Below are 21,693 nucleotides of genomic sequence, written 5' to 3'. Positions count from 1 at the left end.
TTGTAGACTTTGATTCTTAATATTTGTTTAACCATGCTGTTATTGGACTAGTTAGAGAAATTCTTTCCAGTAGAAAATGCCAGTGCTTCTATCTAATTTAGATCTGTATATTCAGGAGTGACTAGATAGTTTGCTTGATATTTGTTGTGTTGTACTAAGAAGGAATTAATGAGCTTTCTTTCTTTTTTCTTTTTCTTTTTCTTTTTTTTTTCTGAGACGGAGTCTCACTCTGTTGCCCAGGCTGGAGTGCAGTGGCATGATTTTGGCTCACCACAACCTCCGCCTCCCCCGTTGAAGTGATTGTCCTGCCTCAGCCTCCTGAATAGCTGGGATTACAGGCGCCTGCCACAATGCCTGGCTAATTTTTGTATTTTTAGTGGAGATGGGGTTTAACTATGTTGGTCAGGCTGGTCTAGAACTCCTGACCTCGTGATCTGCCCGCCTCAGCCTCCCAAAGTGCTCGGATTACAGGTGTGAGCCACTGCGCCCAGCCAGTTTTCTTTTTAAAGCATAATAAGAGATCAAAGTGCAGGAACTGCTAAGAAGACACAGTAAAATGGAGAGGAACATAGATAAAACTAGGTGTTTTCCTCATTTTGAATTTTGTAAACATAGTGTAATTTATTGGTCATTCATGTGGCATGTTTCTCATTTTATATTTTTTAATGTGCATAACTACTAATAGGTAATATTTATTGAGTACTTATGATATGCCAATTTTGGTGCTTTAAATCTTCACTCCAGTGCTATAGTAAACTTTTAGGGTGCCCATTTTATGTATGAGAACACTGAGGCTTAGAGAAGTTAAGTAACTTGAAAATAGTGGCTTGAGCCAGGTGGTGTAGTGGTGTGCACCTGTATTCCCAACTACTTGGAGCTGAGGTGGGAGAATCACTTGAACCCAGTAGTTCCAGGCTAGCCTGGGCAACATGGTGAGAATGTCTCAAAAAAAAAAAAAAAAAAAAAAAGAAAAGAAAATTGTAGCTTTATGTTTAGGCTGTCTAACATATATTCTTACTTACTAAAGTATGTAATAACTTTGCTTCAGACTGTTAAAAATATTTGCAGATGCTAATATTTAATGTCTGATTTTTCTTTTGCAGATTATTTAATGTAATGGCAACCCCACGGGGGAGGACAAAGAAAAAAGCACCTTTTGATCACTCTCCGGATAGCCTTCCGTTGAGGAGCTCCGGGAGGCAGGTAGTGTTCATTTATTCATTCAATGAGCCTTTTTTTGAGCATGCGGAATTACTGATTGGGACTGGAGAACTGGAGTTGCAAAGATGACTCCAGTCATCAAATTGCTTGCATTTTGGTGGAAAAATTCACAGCATAGTCATAACACAGTGTGATAACATGATAGAATATAGAAAATAGAAGCATTATCTGGCAGAGGGAACTGTAAGTATAAAGGCGTAGAGTGTGAATCAGCATAGGATGTTCAGAGAATCACGGTTATGTGGTTGCTTCCAGAATGTGAGGCTGGGGCCAGATCATGCCTGGCTTGGATGTCATTCATAGGAATTTGGATTTCAACTTGTAATTGGTTGAGTGCTATTGAAGGGTTATGTATAGGGCTTTTTGGGTAGGGCTTTTGTTCTTTTAAAAGAAAAAATTGAACTATATAATTCTTTCTCTACAATTTTTCTAGCTTTTTTTTTTTCCTTTGAGACAGTTGTACTCTTGTTGCCCAGGCTGGAGTGCAATGGTGCCATCTTGGCTCACCATAACCTCCGCCTCCTGGGTTCAAGTGATTCTCCTGCCGCAGCCTCCCAAGTAGCTTGGATTATAGGCATGAGCCACCACACTGGCTAATTTTGTATTTTTAGTAGAGATGGGGTTTCTCCATGTTGGTCAGCCGGTTTCGAACGCCCAGCCTCAGGTGATCTGCCCACCTTGGCCTCCCAAAGTGCTAGGGTTACAGGTGTCAGCCACTGCACCCAGCAATTTTTTCTAGCTTTTTATGTAAAATACTTAGAGAGTATAACTGCTCTAAGTAAAGGAAGAAAAAAAATCTTAATTTGGGGAATGACTTGTATTTTTTGAATGATGTCACTTTTTTTTTTTCCCCTGAGATGGAGTTTTGCTCTTATTGCCCAGGCTAGAGTGCAGTGGCACAATCTCAGCTAACTGCAACCTCCCCTTCCCAGGTTCAAGTGATTCTCCTGCAGCAGCCTCCCAAGTTGCTGGGATTACAGGCACATGCCATGACGCCCAGCTAATTTTTTTTCTTTTCTTTTTTTTTTTTTGTATTTTTAGTAGAGACAGAGTTTTGCCATGTTGGCCAGGATGATCTCGAACACCTGACCTCAGGTAGTCCACCTGCCTTGGCCTCCCAAACTGCTGGGATTACAGGTGTGAGCCACTGTACCTGGCCACTTCTTTTTTTTTTTTTTTTAAGACGATCTCCTCTGTCCCTGAGGCTGGAGTACAGTGACACAATTGTGTGTGCCCCAATACTTGGTTGATTTTTTTATTTTTAGTAGAGCCAAGGTCTTGCTGTGTTGCCCAGGCTGATCTCGGACTCCAGAGCTTAAGTGATGCTCCCACCTCAGCCTCCCAAAGTGCTGGGGATTATAGGCATGAGCCACCGCACGCAGCTGATGTCACTTTTTTCTAAGAAAGACTCATGAATTTTAGTTCTTTGCTTAGACATCTGTTGTGAAAATGCTACTTCTGGCCAGGTGCAGTGACTCACACCTGTAATCTCAGCACTTTGGGAGGCTGAGGCAGGTGGATCACGAGATCAGGAGTTCAAGACCAGCCTGGCCAACATCATGAAACTACGTCTCTACTAAGGATACAAAAAATTAGCCGGGTATGGTGGCACATGCCTGTAATCCCAGCTATTCAGGAGGCTGAGACAGGAGAATAGCTTGAACCTGGGAGGCCGAGGTTGCTGTGAGCCAAGATATCACTGTTGTACTCCAGCCTGGGTGACAGGGCAAGACTCCGTCTTAAAAAAAGAAAAAAAGCTGCTGGTTCTATAGCTCTAGCAAGTTTGTGAATTACTTGCACAGTGCAGCCACCAGGAAATTGCTGTATTGTCATCCCTAACCTACTGCCAGGATGTTTTTGACCTCATGCTTAGAACTCAGATGTGATTTCAGTAGTGAACCTTCATCCTTAGTCATTTTGCCATCATCAGTGAAATTTTAATGTCAGCTGTGACTCCCTTAGGCGAAGAAAAAAGCAACGGAGACGACAGATGAGGATGAAGATGGTGGATCAGAGAAGAAGTACAGGAAATGTGAAAAGGCAGGCTGCACAGCAACATGTCCTGTGTGCTTTGCAAGCGCTTCTGAAAGGTTTGTGTAGACGTGTGTCTTGGCCTCCCATTTCTGTCTGTGAGAAGTTCTTTATGGAAACATCATCTTTTCCCCAAAGATAGCTATGGATACTCTAAGTAGTCTAATCTAATAATAGAGACATTGTCCAGACATTCTGTACACATCACACCCTCCTCGAGGCCCTCCCTCTGTTAACTCTAGCCCCCTGGGAGACGCCACACCCGTGTCAACTTTGTAACACAGTGTTCTCAAATCCAACCAACTGTATCTACCTCTTTGATGGTTGAGAGTGGAACGGCATATGTAGTGGTGAGGTAGTAGAGAGAACTCGTGAGCTCTCTGTAGAAACCAGTGTTTTTTTACTTTTCCTTGTGCTTTTCTCCCTTATATAACGTGCTGTCTCTTCCCATACACACATACAGGTCTCGTAGAAACTACAGCTAACTTCAGCCTTGCCATTTTTATTGTGGGGTGACATAAGTATGACTTTTTTTTTCTTTTTTACTTCCAGAGGAAAATCTTCAGTAAGGGTTAAGATTCAATAAAACCTAGAAAACCAAGCCTATTTGTTTTTAAACACAAAGAGGGCTGGGCACGGTGGCTCACACCTGTAATCCCAGCACTTTGGTAGGCTGAGGCGGGCGGATCGCTTGAGGTCAGGAGTTTGAGACCCACCTGGCCAATGTGGTGAAACTCCGTCTCTACTAAAAATAGAAAAATTAGCTTGGCAGGTGGTGGGCTCCTCTAATCCCAGCTACTCAGGAGGCTGAGGCATGATGAGAATTGCCTGAACCCTGGGAGGTGGAGGTTGCAGTGAGCCGAGACCATGTACTCTAGCCTGGGTGACACAGTGAGACTCCGTTTCAAAAATAATAACAACATAAAGACATGGTGGTAGTCATATTCATAGTGGCATGATTTTTCATTCTCTTGCTGTGTTATCAACTGTTTGACAAGTTATCTTTGCCAAAGTGCCTGCTTGATGTTCAGATTGCAGCTGACCAGATTGCCTTGCTAAGCCCTATGTTATTACTTCTCTCCTGCCCACATATGCAGCCTACAGCAAGCACAGTGGCATCTGTCCTTTTGTGTCATAAAACCCTATCATTGCCCCAAGGAGTCTTCTTAAGACTCCTAAGCCCCAGGCGGCCAGCTAGATTAGGTCCCATGGTCTAAGTCCCTGCATCCTTGCTGTGTGTTATTATCTGTTAGTAATCCATTCCTGTTTCCCCTGTCGTTAGGGGGTTAAGTGGAGATACTGCAAAATGGGATCATGGATGGTGCTTGCAAGATGTTTCTTAAAAAATGGGAGGAGAAATGTTCATTCATTACCAAAGCTACATGTTTTTCACCATTTTCAGATGTGCCAAAAATGGCTACACCTCTCGATGGTATCACCTCTCCTGTGGGGAACATTTCTGCAATGAATGCTTTGACCATTACTACAGAAGGTATGTTCACTAATTGTATGAGGTTTCTGTGGAGATGGGGACTGTGGCAAGGGCAGTGTGTGTGGTCAGCTGATTAAGGCTGAGTCCCTAGGCTTACTGAATTATTCAGCTCTTTCAGCCGTGCCTGTGATGACTGTAACTTGGACAAGAACTTGAGTGCTGTAGTTTGTGTATGTGCATGTTTATGTGTGTGCACACTCAGAGATCAAAAAATATCTGCCATGAAACAGTTTTTTTTTTTGAGACAAGAGTGTCACCCAGGCTGGAGTGTAGAGACATAATCTCAGCCCACTGCAACCTCTGACTCCTGGGTTCAGGCGATTGTCGTGCCTCAACCTCCCAGGTAGCTGGATTACAGGCCTGTGCAACCACGCCCAGCTAATTTATGTAGTTTTAGTAGAGCTGGTGTCTCACCATGTTGGCCAGGCTGGTCTTGAACTTCTAGGGTCAAATGATCTGCCTGCCTCGGCCTCCCAAAGTGCTGGGATTATAGGTATGAGCCACTGCACCCAGCCTCCAGTATTTTCTTCAGTCTGAAAGTTCTGGAACTCAACATCAACAAAATAGATGTTGAGTCTATTTTGTTTTCAACTTAATTCATTTGTGCTCTAATTTTGTGTGTGTGTATGTGCTCTAATTTTTATTGTGGTTGCTTTAGGTTTAAATTTTTCATATTTCTCTAGTTTCCTCAGCAGCTTAAATTACTGATTTTTAGATCTTCATTCTCTTCCAATAAATGCATTTTTAAATGCTGTAAATTTCCCTCTAAGCAGGTTGTGATAGTTCACAAGTTTTGACAACTTTCATTTTCATTTAGTTCAAAATATTTTTAAATTTTCATTGAGTTTTCCTCTTTGACCCGTAGGCTATTTAGAAGTAAATTGTTTGATTTCCAAATATTTGGGACACCTCCAGCAATTTTTCTGTTACTGATATCTAGTTAGTTTGGTAATGGTCTGAGAATGTTCTTTGTGTGATTTCTGTGTTTTAAATTTGACAAAGTTTGCTTTATAGCCCATAATGCAGTGTACTTTGGCAAATGTTCCACATGAAGTGGAGAAAATGTGTATTTTACCATTGTCAGGTGGAATGGTCTGTCAGTGTCAACTAGACCAAGCTGATTGATAGTGCAGTTCAGGATATATATATCTATCTGTATGTATGTATGTATGTACGTATGTATACACCTTTCTGATTTACTCCTACCTGATCTTCCAATTACTAAGAAAAGTATCTTAAAGTCCACAGTTATAATAGTCTCTTGACATTTCCAACTATAATGCAGATATGTCTGCCTTTCCTTTCCGTTCTATACATTTTTACCTTAGGTTTTTTTTTTTTTTCTTGAGACAAAGTCTTGCTCTGTCACCCAGGCTGGAGTGCAGTGGTGTGATCTCAACTCACTGCAACTTCCACTTCCTGGGTTCAAACAGTTCTCCTGCCTCAGCCTCCCAAGTAGCTGGGATTACAGGCATGGTCCACCACACCTGGCTAATTTTTGTATTAGTAGAGACGGGATTTTGCTATGTTGGCAAGGCTGGTCTTGAACTCCTGACCTCAGGTGATCCGCCTGCCTTGGCCTCCCAAAGTGCTGGAATTATAGGCGTGAGTCACCGCACCCAGCTGTCATGTATTTTTAATCTTTGTTGTTATACTGTACATCTAACATTGTTCTGGGTTCTCTCAAAACTGACCACTTTATGTAATATCCCTTGTCGTCTTATCCTTGATAATATGCATTATTCACATTAATGTGGCTGCCTCAACATTTTTTAATGTTAGCATGATACACCTTTCTTCATTTCTTTTTACCTTTCTGAGTCTTTGTATTTAGAGTAGGTTTCTTTTCTTTTCTTTTTGTTTTATTTTTTGAGACAGGGTCTCGCTCTGTTGCCCAGGCTGCAGAGCAGTGGCATGATCTTGGCTTATTGCAACCTCCGCCTCCTGGATTCAAGTGATTCTGGTGCCTCAGCCTCCCAAGTAGCTGGGATTACAGGTGTGCGCCATGACGCCCAGCTAATTTTTGTATTTTTAGTAGAGACTGGGTTTCCCCATGTTGGACAGGCTGGTCTTAAACTTCTGACTTCAAGTGATCCTCCTGCCTTGTCCTTCCAAAGTGCTGGCATTACAGATGTGAGCTGCCATGCCCGGCCTAGAGGAGATTTCTTATTTACACATAGAGTTTATTTGTATTCCCACTTACAGTCTGTCTTTTAATCTATATGTTTATGCTATTCATGTTTTAAGTGGTTGTTGATTTAGCTGGATTAAAATGTCTTTCCAGCTTTTTTTCATATGGTGCATTTTATTTTTCTCCTTTTCCTGCCTTCTGATTTTAATTGAGCATTTTTATGATTGTATTGTATTTCATCTGCTGATGTAGTTTTTAATGACTGCCCTAGGATTTACTACATATATTAAAAAATATTCTAGGCCGGGCGTGGTGGCTCATCCCTATAATCCCAGCCCTTTGGGAGGTTGAGGTGGGCAGATCGCATGAGGTTAGGCATTCTGGACCAGCCTGGCCAACATGATGAAACCCTGTGTCTACTGAAAATACAAAAGGTAGCCAGGCGTGGTGGCAGGTGCCTGTAATCCCAGCTACTTGGGAGGCTGAGGCACAAGAATCCCTTGAACCCGGGAGGTGGAGGTTACAATGAGCAAGGATTGCGCAATTGTACTGCATCCTGGGTGACAGAGTGAGACTCCATCTCTCTCTCTCTCTCTATATATATATATCGCCTAAGCCAGTTCCAGCTACTTAGAAGCCTGAGGCAGAAGGATCTCTTGAGCCTAGGAGTTCGAGGTTGCAGCGTGCCATGATTTGTGATTGCACCTGTGAATAGTCACTGTACTCCAGCCTGAGCAACATAGCTAGACCCTGTATCAAGGGGGAGAAAAAAAGAAAAAAAAATTAATTTTTCCTTCAAATAATACTATGCCTTTCTTAGTTTTAGATACTAAAGCTGCTAAGAACATACCCCTTCTGACAGCCTGTTTTATGGGTGCCGTAATAACTTCCTCTCCTTTTATAACAAGGCTAGTTAAGTCTGTTACGTAAGATTTACTAACCTGCTTCCTATTTTGAAAACCTGATGACTCACAGGTCGATATATTAATTTTTCTTGTTTTTCAGCCATAAGGATGGATATGATAAATATACCACATGGAAAAAGATATGGACTAGCAATGGCAAAACTGAACCTAGTCCCAAAGCTTTCATGGCAGACCAGCAACTCCCCTACTGGGTAAGGAGAATGATACTCTCATTCTGTGAGGTACTTGTGGAGCCAAATGCAAGAGGAATGGATGAAAATGCTGATGTTTAGGAAATCTCTTATTACATTTATTAATATTTCTATAACTATTGAAGCAAATATTTTTTATTTTTGTAGAAAGCTCAGATATTTCAACATAGTATAAAAGAGGAAACTAGGCTGGGTGTGGTGACTCATGCTTGTAATCCTAGCACACTGATAGGCCGAGGTGGGCAGATTGCTTTGAGCCTAGCCTGGGCAAAGTGAGACCTTTTTGTATAATGAGATCCCATCTTTATAAAAAAAATTGTTTTTTTCAAGTAGCCAGGAGTGGTGGTGAGTGTCTATAGTCTCATCTACACAGCAGGTTGAGGCGGGGGAATTGCTTGATCTCAGGTGTTAGAGGCTGCGGTGAGCTATGATTATGCCACTACACTCCAGCCTGGGTGACAGAGTGCGAGGCTGTCTCAAACAAACAAAAAATTAATGTTTTTAAAAAGAAAAACTAAAGGCTGACCACCAGCTGGTGAAAATCATTGCTGAGCTTGGTACATAGCCTTTTAATCCTTTTTTTCTTTTCATATTTTTGTCTGTTTAAACACAATTCCATGCTTTATATACATATCCTGATTAAGTTTAAAATAAGCCTTCAGATACAATTTTTGTAACATTCAGCTTTTTAAAAATTAATTTGATTTCATATTTTTTCATTTAGTCATTCGAAAATATATTTTCATGATTGCACATATTGTCGAAATATACCACCATTTAGTAAATGATTTGCTTATATATATATTTTTTTCTGAGGTAGGGTCTCACTCTGTCGCCCAGGCTGGAGTGCAGTGACACCATGTTAGCTCATTACAATCTCCACCTCCTGGGCTCAAGCGATCCTCCCGCCTCAGCCTCCCTAGTAGCTGGGACTCTGCGCACACGCTACCACACCCGGCTGACTTTTGTATTTTTTGTAGAGATGGGGTTTCACCATGTTGTCCAGGCTGGTCTTGAACTTCTAGGCTCAAGTGATCCACCTGCTTCAGCCTCTCACAGTGCTGGGATTACAGGCATGAGCCCCCACACCCAATTATTTTTTTTAAGATGGGGTCTTGCTCTCTTGCTTAGGCTAGAGTGCACTTAGGGGATTATGACTCATTGCAGCATCAGTCTCGCAGGCTCAAGTGATCCTCTCACCTCAGCCTCCAGAGCAGCTGGGACTACAGAGTGCACCTCCATGCTCAGCTAATTTTTAAATTTTTTATAGAGACAGGGCTTGCTATCTTGACCAGGCTGATCTCAAATTCCTGAACTCAAGCAATCCTCCCACCTCAGCCTCTCAAAGGGTTAGGATTACAGGCGTGAGCCACTGTAGCCAGCCAATTTGCTAATTTAAAAAATATTAGAAGTAATCCTGAGCTTTGTGCACACTTAAAAATCTTTTTTCATTGAAGTAAAATTCATATAACATAAAACTAACCATTTTAAACTGTGCAGTTCACTGGCGCTTAGTATATTCACAATGTTGTGCAGTTATCGTCTCTAATTCCCAAGTATTTTCTTTTTTTCTTTTAAAAATCTTTTATATTTACATATATATATACATATATATATATTTTAATTGTACTTTAAATTCTGGGGTACATCTGCAGATCATGCAGAATTGTTGGATAGGTACCCACATGGCAATGTGGTTTGCTGCCTGCATCCCCCTGTCACCTATATTTGGCATTTCTCCCCATGATATCCCTCCTCAACGTCCCTACCTCTATCATCCGTCCCCTCTCCCCAACAACAGACCCCAGTGTGTAATGCTCCCCTCCCTGTGTCCATGTGTTCTCATTGTTCAACACCTGCCTATGAGTGAGAACATGTGGTGGTTGATTTTCTGTTTTTGTGTCAGTTTGCCGAGAATGATGGTTTCCAGATTCATCTATGTACCTATAAGGGACACGAACTTACTGTTTTTTATGGCTGCATAGTATTCCATGGTGTACATGTGTCACATTTTCCTTGTCCAGTTTATCATCGATGGGCATTTGGGTTGGTTCCAGGTCTTTGCTATTGCAAACAGTGCCACAGTGAACATACGTGTCAATGTGTCTTTATAATAGAAAGATTTATAATCCTTTGGATATATACCCAGTAATGGGATTGCTGGGTCAAATGGAATTTCTAGTTCCTTGAGTAAGTGCCACACTGTCTTCCACAATGGTTGAACTAATTTACGCTCCCACCAACAGTGTAAAATTGTTCCTATTTTTCCGCATCCTCTCCAGCATCTGTCGTCTCCAGGTTTTTTAATGATCGCCATTCTAACTTGTGTGAGATGGTATCCAATGTGGTTTTGATTCGCATTTCTCTAATGACCAATGATGATGAGCATTTTTTCATATGTTTATTGGCCTCATATATATCTTCTTTTGAAAAGTGTCTGTTGATGTCCTTTGCCCACTTTTGAATGGTTTGTTTTTTTTTTTCCTTGTAGATCTGTTTTAGTTCTTTGCAGATTCTGGATATTAGCTCTTTGTCAAATGGGTAGATTGCAAAAAATTTTTCCCATTCTGTTGGTTACCCGTTCACTCTAATGATCGTGTCTTTTGCTGTGCAAAAGCTCTGGAGCTTAATTAGATCCCATTTGTCTATTTTGGCTTTTATTGCCAATGCTTTTGGTGTTTTAGTCATGAAGCCCTTGCCTATGCCTGTGTCCTGGATGGCTTTGCCTAGGTTTTCTTCTAGGGTTTTTACGGTATTAGGTCTTATGTTTATAAATCTTTAATCCATCTGGAGTTGATTTTAGTGTAAGATGTCAGGAAGGGGTCCAGTTTCTGTTTTCTGCACATGCTAGCCAGTTATCCTAGCACCATTTATTAAACAGGAAATCCTTTCCCCATTGCTTGTTTTTGTCAGGTTTGTCAAAGATCAGATGGCTGTAGATGTGTGGCATTGCCTCGGAGGCCTCTCTTCTGCTCCATTGGTTTATATCTCTGTTTTGGTACCAGTACCAAGCTGTTTTGATTACTGTAGCCTTGTAGTATAGTTTGAAGTCTGGTAGTGTGATGCCTCCAGCATTGTTCTTTTTGCTTAATTGACTTGGCTATGCGGGCTCTCTTTTGGTTCCATATGAAGTTTAAGGTGGTTTTTCCCAGTTCTGTGAAGAGGGTCATAGGTAGCTTGATGGGGTAGTATTGAATCTGTAAATTACTTTGGGCAGTATGGCCATTTTCACGATATTGATTCTTCCTAACCATGAGCGTGGAATGTTTCTCCATCTGTTTGTGTCCTCTCTTATTTCATTGAGCAGTGGTTTGTAGTTTACCTTGAAGAGGTCCTTTACATTCTTTGTTAGTTGTATTCCTAGGTTTTATTCTTTTTGTAGCAATTGTGAATGGGAGTGTCCTCTTGATTTAGTTCTCTTTTAGTGTGTTATTAATGCATAGGAATGCTTGTGATTTCTGTACATTGGTTTTATATCCCGAGACTTTTCTGAAGTTGCTTATCAGTTTCAGGAGATTTTGGACTGAGATGATGGGGTCTTCTAAATATACAATGGTATTGTCTGCAAATAGAGACAATTTGACTTCCTCCTTTCCTATTTGAATACCCTTTATTTCTTTTTCTTGCCTGATTGCTCTGGCTAGAACTTCCAATACTATATTGAATAGGAGTGGTGAGAGAGGACATCCTTGTCTAGTGCCAGATTTCAAGGGGAATGCTTCCAGTTTTTGCCCATTCAGTATGATATTGGCTGTGGGTTTGTTGTAAATATCTTTTATTTTGAGATATGTTCTGTCGATAACTAGTTTATTGAGAGTTTTTAGCATAAAGGACTGTTGAATTTTGTCAGAGGCCTTCTCTGCATCAGTTGGGATGATCATGTGGTTTTTGTCTTTGGTTCTGTTTATGTGGTGGATTATGTTTATGGACTTGTGTGTGTTGAACCAGCCTTGCATCCCCAGGATGAAGCCTACTTGATCATGATGGTTAAGATTTTTGATGTGCTCTTGCAGTCGGTTTGCCAATATTTTATTGAAGATTTTTGCATCTATGTTCATCATGGGTATTGGCCTGAAGTTTTCTTTTTTTGTTGAGTCTCTGCCAGGTTTTGGTATCAGGATGATGTTGGTCTCATAAAATGATTTGGGAAGGATTCCCTCTTTTTGTATTTTTTGGAATAGTTTCAGAAGGAGTGGTACCAACTCCTTTTTGTATGTCTGGTAGAATTTGGCTGTGAACCCATTGGGACCTGGGCTTTTTTTGGTTGGTAGGCTATTAATTGCTGCCTCAAATTCAGCCCTTGTTATTGGTCTATTCAGGGTTTCAACTTCTTCCTGCTTTAGGCTTGGGAGAGTGCAAGTGTCCAGGAATTTATCCATTTCTTCCAGGTTTACTGGTTTGTGTGTGCATAGTTGTTTGTAGTAATCTCTGATGGTAGTTTGTATTTCTGTGGAATTGGTGGTGATATCCCCTTTATTGTTTTTTATTGCATCAATTTGATTCTTCTGTCTTTTCTTTTTTATTAATCTGTCTAGCAGCCTGTCTGTTTTGTTGATCTTTTCAAAAAACCAACTCCTGGATATATTGATTTTTTTGAAGGGTTTTTTTTGTGTCTCTATCTCCTTCAGTTCTGCTCTGATCTTAGTTATTTCTTGTCTTCTGCTAGCTTTTGAGTTTTTTTGGTCTTGATCCTCTAGCTCTTTCAATTTTGATGATAGAATGTCGATTTTAGAGCTTTCCTTGCTTCTCATATGGGCATTTATTGCTATAAATTTTCCTCTAGACAGTGATTTAAATGTGTCCCAGAGATTCTGGTACATTTTGTCTTCATTCTCATTGGTTTTGAAGAACATGTTTACTTCCGCCTTAATTTCATTGTTTATCCAGCCAACATTCAGGAGCCAGTTGTTCAGTTTCCATGAAGTGCGGTTCTGAGTTGGTTTCTTAATCTTGAGTTCTAATTTGACTGCACTGTGGTCTGAGAGACTGTTTGTTATGGTTTCTGCTCTTTTGCATTTGCTGAGGAGTGATTTACTTCCAATTATGTGGCCAGTTTTAGAGTAGGTGTGATGTGCTGAGAAGAATGTATATTCTGTGGATTTGGGATGGAGATTTCTATAGTGTCTATTAGGTTTGCTTGGTCCAGATCTGAGTTCAAGTCCTGGATATCCTTGTTAATTTCCTGTCTCATTGATCTGTCTAATATTGACAGTGGAGTGTTAATGTCTCCCACTATTATTGTGTGGGAGTCTGAGTCTCTTTGTAGGTCTTTAAGAACTTGCTTTATGTATCTGGGTGCTCCTGTATTGGGTACGTTTATATTTTGGATCGTTAGCTCTTCTTGTTGCGTTGATCATTTTACCATTATGTAGTGCCCTCTTTGTCTCTTTTGATCTTTGTTACTTTAAAGTCTGTTTTATCAGAGACTAGGCTTGTAACTCCTTTTTTTTTTTTTTCCTCTCTATTTGCTTGGTAAATCTTCCTCCATCCCTTTATTTTGAGCCTGTGTGTGTCCTTGCACATGAGATGAGTTTCCTGGATACAGCACACCGATGGATTTTGACTTTTTATCCAGTTTGCCTGTCTGTGTCTTTTGATTGGGGCATTTAGCCCATTTACATTTAAGGTTAATATTGTTATGTGTGAATTTGATCCTGCCATTTTGATGCTAGCTGGTTGTTTTGCCATTAGTTGATGTAGTTTCTTCATTGTGTCGATGCTCTTCACCATTTGGTATGTTTTTGGAGTGGCTGATACTGGTTGTTCCTTTCTATGTTTAGTGCTTCTTTCAGGCGCTCTTGTAAGGCAGGTCTGGTGGTGACAAAAATCTCTCAGCAATTGCTTGTTCATAAAGGATTTTATTTCTCCTTCGCTGATGAAGCTTAGTTTGGCTGGATATGAAATTCTGAGTTGAAAGTTCTTTTCTTTAAGGATGTTGAATATTGGCCCCCACTCTCTTCTGGCTTGTAGGGTTTCTGCTGAGAAATCCGCTGTGAGTCTGATGGGCTTCCCTTTGTGGGTAACCCAACCTTTCTCTCTGGCTACCCTTAGCATTTTTTCCTTCATTTCAACCCTGGTGAATCTGACGATTATGTGCCTTGGGGTTGCTCTTCTTGAGGAATATCTTTGTAGTGGTCTCTGTATTTCCTGGATTTGAATGTTGACCTGCCTTGTTAGGTTGGGGAAGTTCCCCTGGATAATATCCTGAAGAGTGGTTTCCAGCTTCGATTCATTCTTTCCATCACATTCAGGTACACCTATTAAATGTAAATTAGGTCTTTTCACATAATCCCATATGTCTTGGAGGCTTTGTTCATTTCTTTTCACTCTTTTTTCTCTAATCTTGCCTTCTTGTTTTATTTGATTGAGTCGATCTTCAGTCTCTGATATCCTTTCTTCTGTTTGGTCGATTTGGCTATTGAAACTTGTGTATGCTTTGCGAAGTTCTGGTGTTGTGTTTTTCAGCTCCATCAATTCATTTATAATTCTCTCTAAGCTGTTTATTCTCGTTAGCATTCCATCAAACCTTTTTTCAAGTTTCTTACTGTCTTTGCATTGGGTTAGAACATGTTCTTTTAGCTCAGAGAAGTTTGTTATCACCCACCTTCTGAGGCCTGTTTCTGTCAATTCATCAGACTCATTCTGTGTCCAGCTTTGTTCCTTTCCTGGTATGGGGTTCTGATCCCTTTGAGGAGAGGCATTCTTGTTTTTGGTGTTTTCATCCTTTTTGCGCTGGTTTCTTCCCATCTTTTTGGATTTATCTACCTGTTGTCTTTGTAGTTGGTGACTTTGGGATGGAGTCTCTGAGTGGACGTCCTTTTTGTTGATGCTGAAGTTATTTCTGTGTTTTAGTTTTCCTTCTAACTGTCAGGTCTCTCTGCTGTAGGCCTATTGGAGGTCCACTCCAGACCCTGCTTGTCTGGGGCTCACCTGCAGCGGCTGCAAAACAGTAAGGGTTGCTGCCAGTTTCTTCTTCTGCTATCTTCATCCCAGAATGGTACCCACCAGATGTCAGCCTGATCTCTCCTTTACAAGTGCCTGTTTGGATAAACGGGGGTCAGTGAGCTGCTTGAGGAGACAGTCTGTCCCTTATAGGAGCTCAAGTGCTGAGCTGGGAGCTCTGTTGTTCCATTCAGAGCTTCTGGGCAGGTACATTTAAGCCTGCTGCAGCAGAATTCGTAAACGCTCTTTTCCCCAGGTGCTTTGTCCTGGAAATGTGGGGCTTTATTTATAAGTTTCTGACATGCTGCTGCCTTTTTTCAGAGATGCCCTGACCAGCAAGTTGGTAGTCTAGCCATAGTCTGCCAGCAGAGGCATTACTGAGCTGCTGTGGGCTCTACCCTGCTGCTGTGGGCTCTACCCTGCTGCTGTGTGAACTTTCTGTTAGAACTGCCTCGGTAATGGTGGACTGACACCCTTCCCCTCACTGAGCTGGACTGTTCTGGGTCCAGCTGGGCTTGCTGCAAAACTCTCAATCCAGAGTGTTTCAGATTGCTGGTCTTTGTTGGGGGTGGAAGCTGCTGAGCCAGATCACCTGGCTCCCTGTTTCAGCCCCCTTTTTTTCAGTTGGGTGGGTGGCTCTGTATCCCAGGCATTCTGGGTGCCTGTTGAAATGACCGCCCATATTTGTGTGAGTTTTTGTGTGGTGACCCGCAGTGCCTGCCGAAACAGCTGTGCTGGAAACTGATGGTGCTTTTCAGCCCAGTAATCTCCTGGTCTGTGGGCAGTAAAAACTTGTTTGGAAATGCGATGATCACTCACCCTCTGCGTTTTTCTCACTGGGAACTGCACTCCAGAGTTGTTCCTATTTGGCCATCTTGGATCTTTCTTCTTCCCAAGTATTTTCATCATCCACAAGGGAGGCCCTAATTCTTCCTACCCCAGTTCCTGGTAATTACTAATCTGCTTTCTGTGTTTATGGATTTACCTATTTTTGATGTTTCATGTTAATGGAATTGTGCAACATGTGACCTTTTGTATCCTGTCTTTTTCACCTAGCATAATGTTTTTGAGGTTCATATCCATTGTAGGATGTGTCAGCACTTTATTCTTTTTTATGGGTGAATAATATTCCATTGGATGGTTATGTCACAGTTTTTTTAAGCTTTCATCTTTTGATGGACATCTGGATCATTTCAGCCATTTAACAATTGTGAATAGTGCTGCCGTGAACATTCTTGTACGAGTAGTAGTTTGAATACCTGCTTACAGTTCTTGGGTATGTACCTAAAAATAGAATTGCTGGATTGTATATGGTAATTATATGTTTAACTTCTTGAGGGGCCTCAAACTTTTTTCCCATAGCTGCTGTACTATTTTTCATTCCTGTCTGTAGTGTATGAGGGTTCTGATTTCTCCACGGATTTGAAGTGGTAACTCATGGTGGTTTTAATTTGCATTTCCCTAATGACTAATGCAACTTTTCATGTGCTTGTTGTCCATTTTTATATCTTTGGAGCAATATCTGTTAACATCCTTTGCCCATTTTTGTTTTGTTTTGTTTTTGGGATGGCATCTCATTCTGTCACCCTGACTGGAGTGCAGTGGTGAGATCTTGGCTCACTGCAACCTCTGCCTTCTGGGATCAACCCATTCTCCTGCTTCAGCCTCCCGAATAGCTGGGGTTATAGGTGCACACCACCACACTGGGCTAATTTTTGTATTTTTAGTAGAGACGGGGTTTTTACCATGTTGGCCAGGCTGGTCTCAAACTCCTGACCTCAGATGATCTGCCCACCTCAGCCTTCCAAAGTGTTTGAGCCACCTTACCGGGCCTTCCTTTTCCCATTTTTAAGTTGTTTGTCATTTTGCATTTGAGTTGTAAGAATTATATATATACATTTTTTTTCTTTTGAGATGGAATTTTTTTTTTTTGAGATGGAATTTTTCTCTTGTCACCCAGGCTGGAGTGCAGTGGTGTGATCTCCTGCTCACTGCACCCTCTGCATTCCGCGTTCAGGTGATTCTTCTGACTCTGCCTTCCAAGTAGCTGGGATTACAGGCACCCACCACTATGGCTGGCTAATTTTGTATTTTTAGTAGAGACGAGTTTCCTCATGTTGACCAGGCAGGTCTCAAACTCCTGACCTCAGGTGATACTTCTGCCTCGGCCTCCCAAAGTGCTGAGATTACAGGCGTGAACCACTGTGCCCAGCCTTTTTATATATTTTGGATGCTAAACCCTTATTATGTCTATGATTTACAAGTACTTTTTTCCTATAGATTGTCTTTTTACTTTGGTAGAGCCCTTTGATGCACAAAAGTGTTTAATTTTGAGGAAGTTCAATTTATCCGTTTTTTTCTTTTGTTGCTTTTGGTGTCGTTGCTAAGAATTCATTGCCAAATTCCAGGTCATAAAGGTTTACTTTGTTTCCTAAGAGTTCTGTTGTTTTGAGTGCTTATGTTTAGGTATTTGATCCATTTTGAATTAATATTTGTGTAAGTGTAAAGTAGGGGGTCTAACTTCGTTCTTTTGCATATGGATATCTGCACACTTTAAACAAATAAAGTTTATTTTGGAATCATCGTTATTTATTTATTTATTTATTTTTTTGAGATGGAGTCTTGCTCTGTTGGCCAGGCTGGAGTGCAGTGGCACGATCTCAGCTCACTGCATCCTCCACCTCCCGGGTTCAAGCGATTCTCCTCTTTCAGCCTCCTGAGTAGCTGGGACTACAGGAATGCACCACCATGCCCAGCTAATTTTCTATGTTTTTAGTAGAGACGGGGTTTCACCGTGTTGGCCAGGCTGGTCTTGAACTTCTGACTTCAGGTGATCTGCCTGCTTTGGCCTCCCAAAGTGCTGGGATTATAGGCGTGATCCACTGCGCCTGGTCTGGAATCATTTTAAATTTACAGAGTTGCTAAGATAGTACAGAAAGTTTCTATATATCCTTCATGCAGCTTCCCTTAATGTTGTCATCTTATATACCATGATTATTTGTCAAAGTAAGAAATTAACTTTGGCATAGCACTAATAACTGTAGACTTTATTTGGATTTTATCAGTTTCCTCACTAATATTCCTTTACTGTTCTAGAATCCAATGCAGCATACCACATTGCATTTAGTGTGCATACTTTTTGACTAACTGAAAGTAAATTTCAATTTATTTTATGCTGATTGTTCCTTTTTTTTGAGATGGGGTCTCGATCTGTTTCCCTGGCTGGAGTGCAGTGGTGTAATCTCAGCTCACTGCAGCCTTGACCTGCCCCAGGCTCAAGCCGTCCTCCTACCTCAGCCTCCTGAGTAGCTGGGACTACAGGCATGTACCACCGCCCGTGTATTTTTTGTAGAAACGGGGCGTCACTGTGTTGCTCAGGCTAGTCTGAAACACTTGGGCTCAAGCGATTCACCCACCTCAACCTCTGAAAGTGCTGAGATTACAGATTGGAGCCACCACATCTGGCCCTGATTGTTTCTTTAGGTTAGAGCTGGAAAAGCTTTCTGACAGCAGTGCTCATAACACCTTGGCACTTTCCTCACCCTGAGGAAGTATTAAATCAGAAATGACCCTAATGGGATGAAAGTGGATTATATAGATGGCGGTGATGCAAGGAGGAGAGAAAATACTTAGGATTGCTAAAAGATTGGAGAAGATGGCCAAGTGGTGGAGGATAGAAACGGTAACTGAAGATTAGCTCACTTGTTGATCCTGACTTGTTACTTCCCATCTAGGTTCAGTGTACGAAACCTGAGTGTGGAAAATGGAGGCAGCTTACCAAGGAAATCCAGCTTACTCCACAGATAGCCAATACTTACCGATGTGGTATGAAACCAAATACTGCTGTTAAGGTATGTTCTGTCTTTTTGCTTTTGAATTAATTGATACATTAATATAGTTGTCAATAAACAGTAATGGTGTATGTTTTTCATGTGTTGTGTTGATCATTCTGTCAAGGTTGTATTGGCATGCATGTAACAGAACCCCAACTATAATGGCTTAACCAATTCAGGATTTTTCTTTTCCCGTCATTACAAGGAGTTAAGAAATAGGCTGTCCAGAGTTGGTTTTGTTGCCCAAGGAAGTCTCTTTGTAGTTTCCACTCCAGCCACCTGTGGTTTAACTCCCATGGTCAAGGCCACAAGGTAGTTGCTGCACCACCAGTCATGTGTCCAAATCCTAAGCAGAAAAGGGGGAAAGATCAAAGGGCAAAAGGGGAGTATCAGCTGAGTCTGTCCCTCTTTTATTGGGGGAAACAGGAGCTTTCCTGCAGGTTCCATCAGTAGTTTCTATTTATATCTCATTGGCCGGAATAGGATCATACAGCTACTCTGGTTTTAATTTTTTGTTCGTTTTGGTTTGTTTCATTTTTATACAATGATGTTGACACCATAAATGCAGCTTCTCTAACTACAGTGAGGACAAAGGAAGAAAATATTTCACAGCTGAGCATGTTGCAACACTAAACAAAACCGGATCCTATCAGTGAGGAAGAAGAGATTAATTGATACGCTTGGCAATTAGGAATCGGCCTTTATTGTTATGTGTCTTTTTTGAAATTTGGCAATTTCTTAGTGTTTAAAAATGTGTTATTATTGCTTTGGTGCATTAAAGGTGTTAGTCTACACAAATGCCACTGGTACCTGCAGTACATTAAAGAATATTAGGAATTGTTTTAATCTCAGAAGTAAAATACTTTGTTTTTAGAAATTGAGATAAAATTCACCCTATTAAAGTTTGCAGTTCGGTGGTTTGTGGTGCAGGTTGAACAGCCCAGTCTGAAAATCTGATATGCTCCAAAATCTGAAACTTTCTGAGCACTGAGATGATGCTCAGAGGTTATGCCTAAAGGAAATGTTCATTGGAGTGTTTCAGATTTTCAGATTAGGGATGTCCAAGGTTGGTAAGTATGTTGCAAACATTCCAAAATCCAAAACACTTCTGGTCCCAAGCATTTCAAATAAGAGAAATTCAACCTGGGATTCAAAGTACAAACATTATGTATATATATATTTTATTTATTTATTTTATTTTAATTAATTAATTAATTTATTTATTTGAAATGGAATTTTGCTCTTGTTGCCCAGGCTGGAGTGCAGTGGTGCGATCTCAGCTCGCTGCAACCTCTGCCTCCTGGGTTCAAGCGATTCTCGTCCCTCAGCCTCCTTAGTAGCTGGGACTACAGGTGCACTGCCACCACGCCCAGCTAATTTTTGTGTTTTCAGTAGACACTAGGTTTCACCATGTTGGCCAGGCAGGTCCCTAACTTCTGACCTAAGGTAATCCACCTGCCTCAGCCTCCAAAGTGCTGGGATTACAGGCATGAGCCACTGCGCCCTGTCTAAACATTATATTTTTACAATGCCTGGGATTCAATAAAAACCTGGAATTCAAAATATAAATATTATTATTAAATGTTATTATGTTTATAATAAACTGTGTAGTTTCTATGTGCCTGGCCTATTCATTTATTATGAATATAAATAAGGAGTGGCAGGGCACGGTGGTTCATGCCTGTAATCCCAGCACTTTGGGAGGCCGAGGCGTGTGGATCATCTGAGGTCAGAAGCTCAAGACCAGCTGGCCAACATGGTGAAACCCGTCTCTACTGAAAAGATGAAAATTTGCCAGGTGTGGTGGTGTGTGCCTGTAATCTCAGCTACTTGAGAGGCTGAGGCAGGAGAATCACTTGAACCTGGGAGAGGTGGAGATTGCATTGAACCGAGATGGTGCTGTTGCACTCTGGCCTGGGCAACAGGACTGAAACTCCATCTCAAAAAAAAAAAGTATGTGTGTATATATCTGTATATATATATATGTATGTGTGTGTGTATGTGTATATATATGTGTATGTGTATATATGTGTGTGTGTGTGTATGTGTGTGTATGTGTATATATATGTGTATGTATGTGTGTGTGTATGTGTATATATGTGTGTGTGTGTGTGTGTATTAGGAGTGTAATCAGTGAGTTATAAGTTTAATGTTTGCAAAACTACCAAATTCTTTCCATGGTTGTACCATATTACAACATTTTATAGTGTTATTTTTTTTCTTTTTTGATTATAGCCATTCTAATGGGTATGTACTAGTATCCTTGTACTGTTAGTTTGGATTTCCCTAGTAACTGGTGATCTTGAGTGTATTTTCATATGCTTACTGGCCATGCATTCCTCTTTGGAAAATGTCTGATCAAGTTTTTTTTTTTAATTGGGTTTTATTGATTTGTAGTTCTTGACGTAATCAGGATATAACTGTGTATTTTGAATGTTTGTTTCCCCAGTTTTTGATAAAGCCTTTTCATTTTCTCAATAGGTCTTTTATGAGGAGTTTTCCATTTTGAAGCCTAGTTTATTCACTTTTTCACTTATGCTTAGAACTTTTTGTGTCTTTTCTGAGAAGTCATTGGTTACCGCTCACTTTGTAAAAATACTCTGTGTTTTCTTTGAGGTGCCTTATAGTTTTTGTCTTTACTTTTAGATCACTATCTCAAGTTGATTTTTGGTTTTGATGTGACAGGTAGGCCAGCATTCAGTTGTTTTCCATACAGATGTTTAGTTCGTTACCATTTGTTGAAAAGACTATATTCATGGCGGGTGCCGTGGCTCACGCCTGTAACAGCACTTTGGGAGACCGAGGTGACCAACATGGAGAAACCTCATCTCTATAAAAATAAATAAAAATAAAATGAAAGACTGTATTCTTGTATTCTTCACTTTGTATTATCTTAGCACCTTTATAAAAAAACCAGTTGGCCATA

General features: G+C 40.8%; 1 protein-coding gene across 4 annotated transcripts in view; it reads left to right on the top strand.

The window, feature by feature from the left end:
* The window catches only part of KDM1B (lysine demethylase 1B), a 106,536-nt gene that overhangs the window by 37,715 nt on the left and 47,128 nt on the right, over positions 1 to 21,693 (top strand). For all 4 annotated transcript variants that reach the window (XM_032247748.1, XM_032247746.1, XM_032247747.1 and 1 more), the window contains 5 exons: positions 1,104 to 1,203; positions 3,184 to 3,311; positions 4,655 to 4,744; positions 7,881 to 7,992; positions 18,669 to 18,785. In XM_032247748.1, the coding sequence (XP_032103639.1) occupies positions 1,117 to 1,203; positions 3,184 to 3,311; positions 4,655 to 4,744; positions 7,881 to 7,992; positions 18,669 to 18,785 (534 nt within the window). In that variant the 5' untranslated portion in view covers positions 1,104 to 1,116. The remainder of the gene's footprint in view (positions 1 to 1,103; positions 1,204 to 3,183; positions 3,312 to 4,654; positions 4,745 to 7,880; positions 7,993 to 18,668; positions 18,786 to 21,693) is intronic.

Source organism: Sapajus apella, unplaced genomic scaffold (genome assembly GCF_009761245.1).
Source record: "Sapajus apella isolate SASKATOON/1434 unplaced genomic scaffold, GSC_monkey_1.0 scaffold63, whole genome shotgun sequence".
Taxonomy (NCBI): Eukaryota; Metazoa; Chordata; class Mammalia; order Primates; family Cebidae; genus Sapajus; species Sapajus apella.
This window is presented reverse-complemented; position numbering and strand designations above follow the sequence as displayed.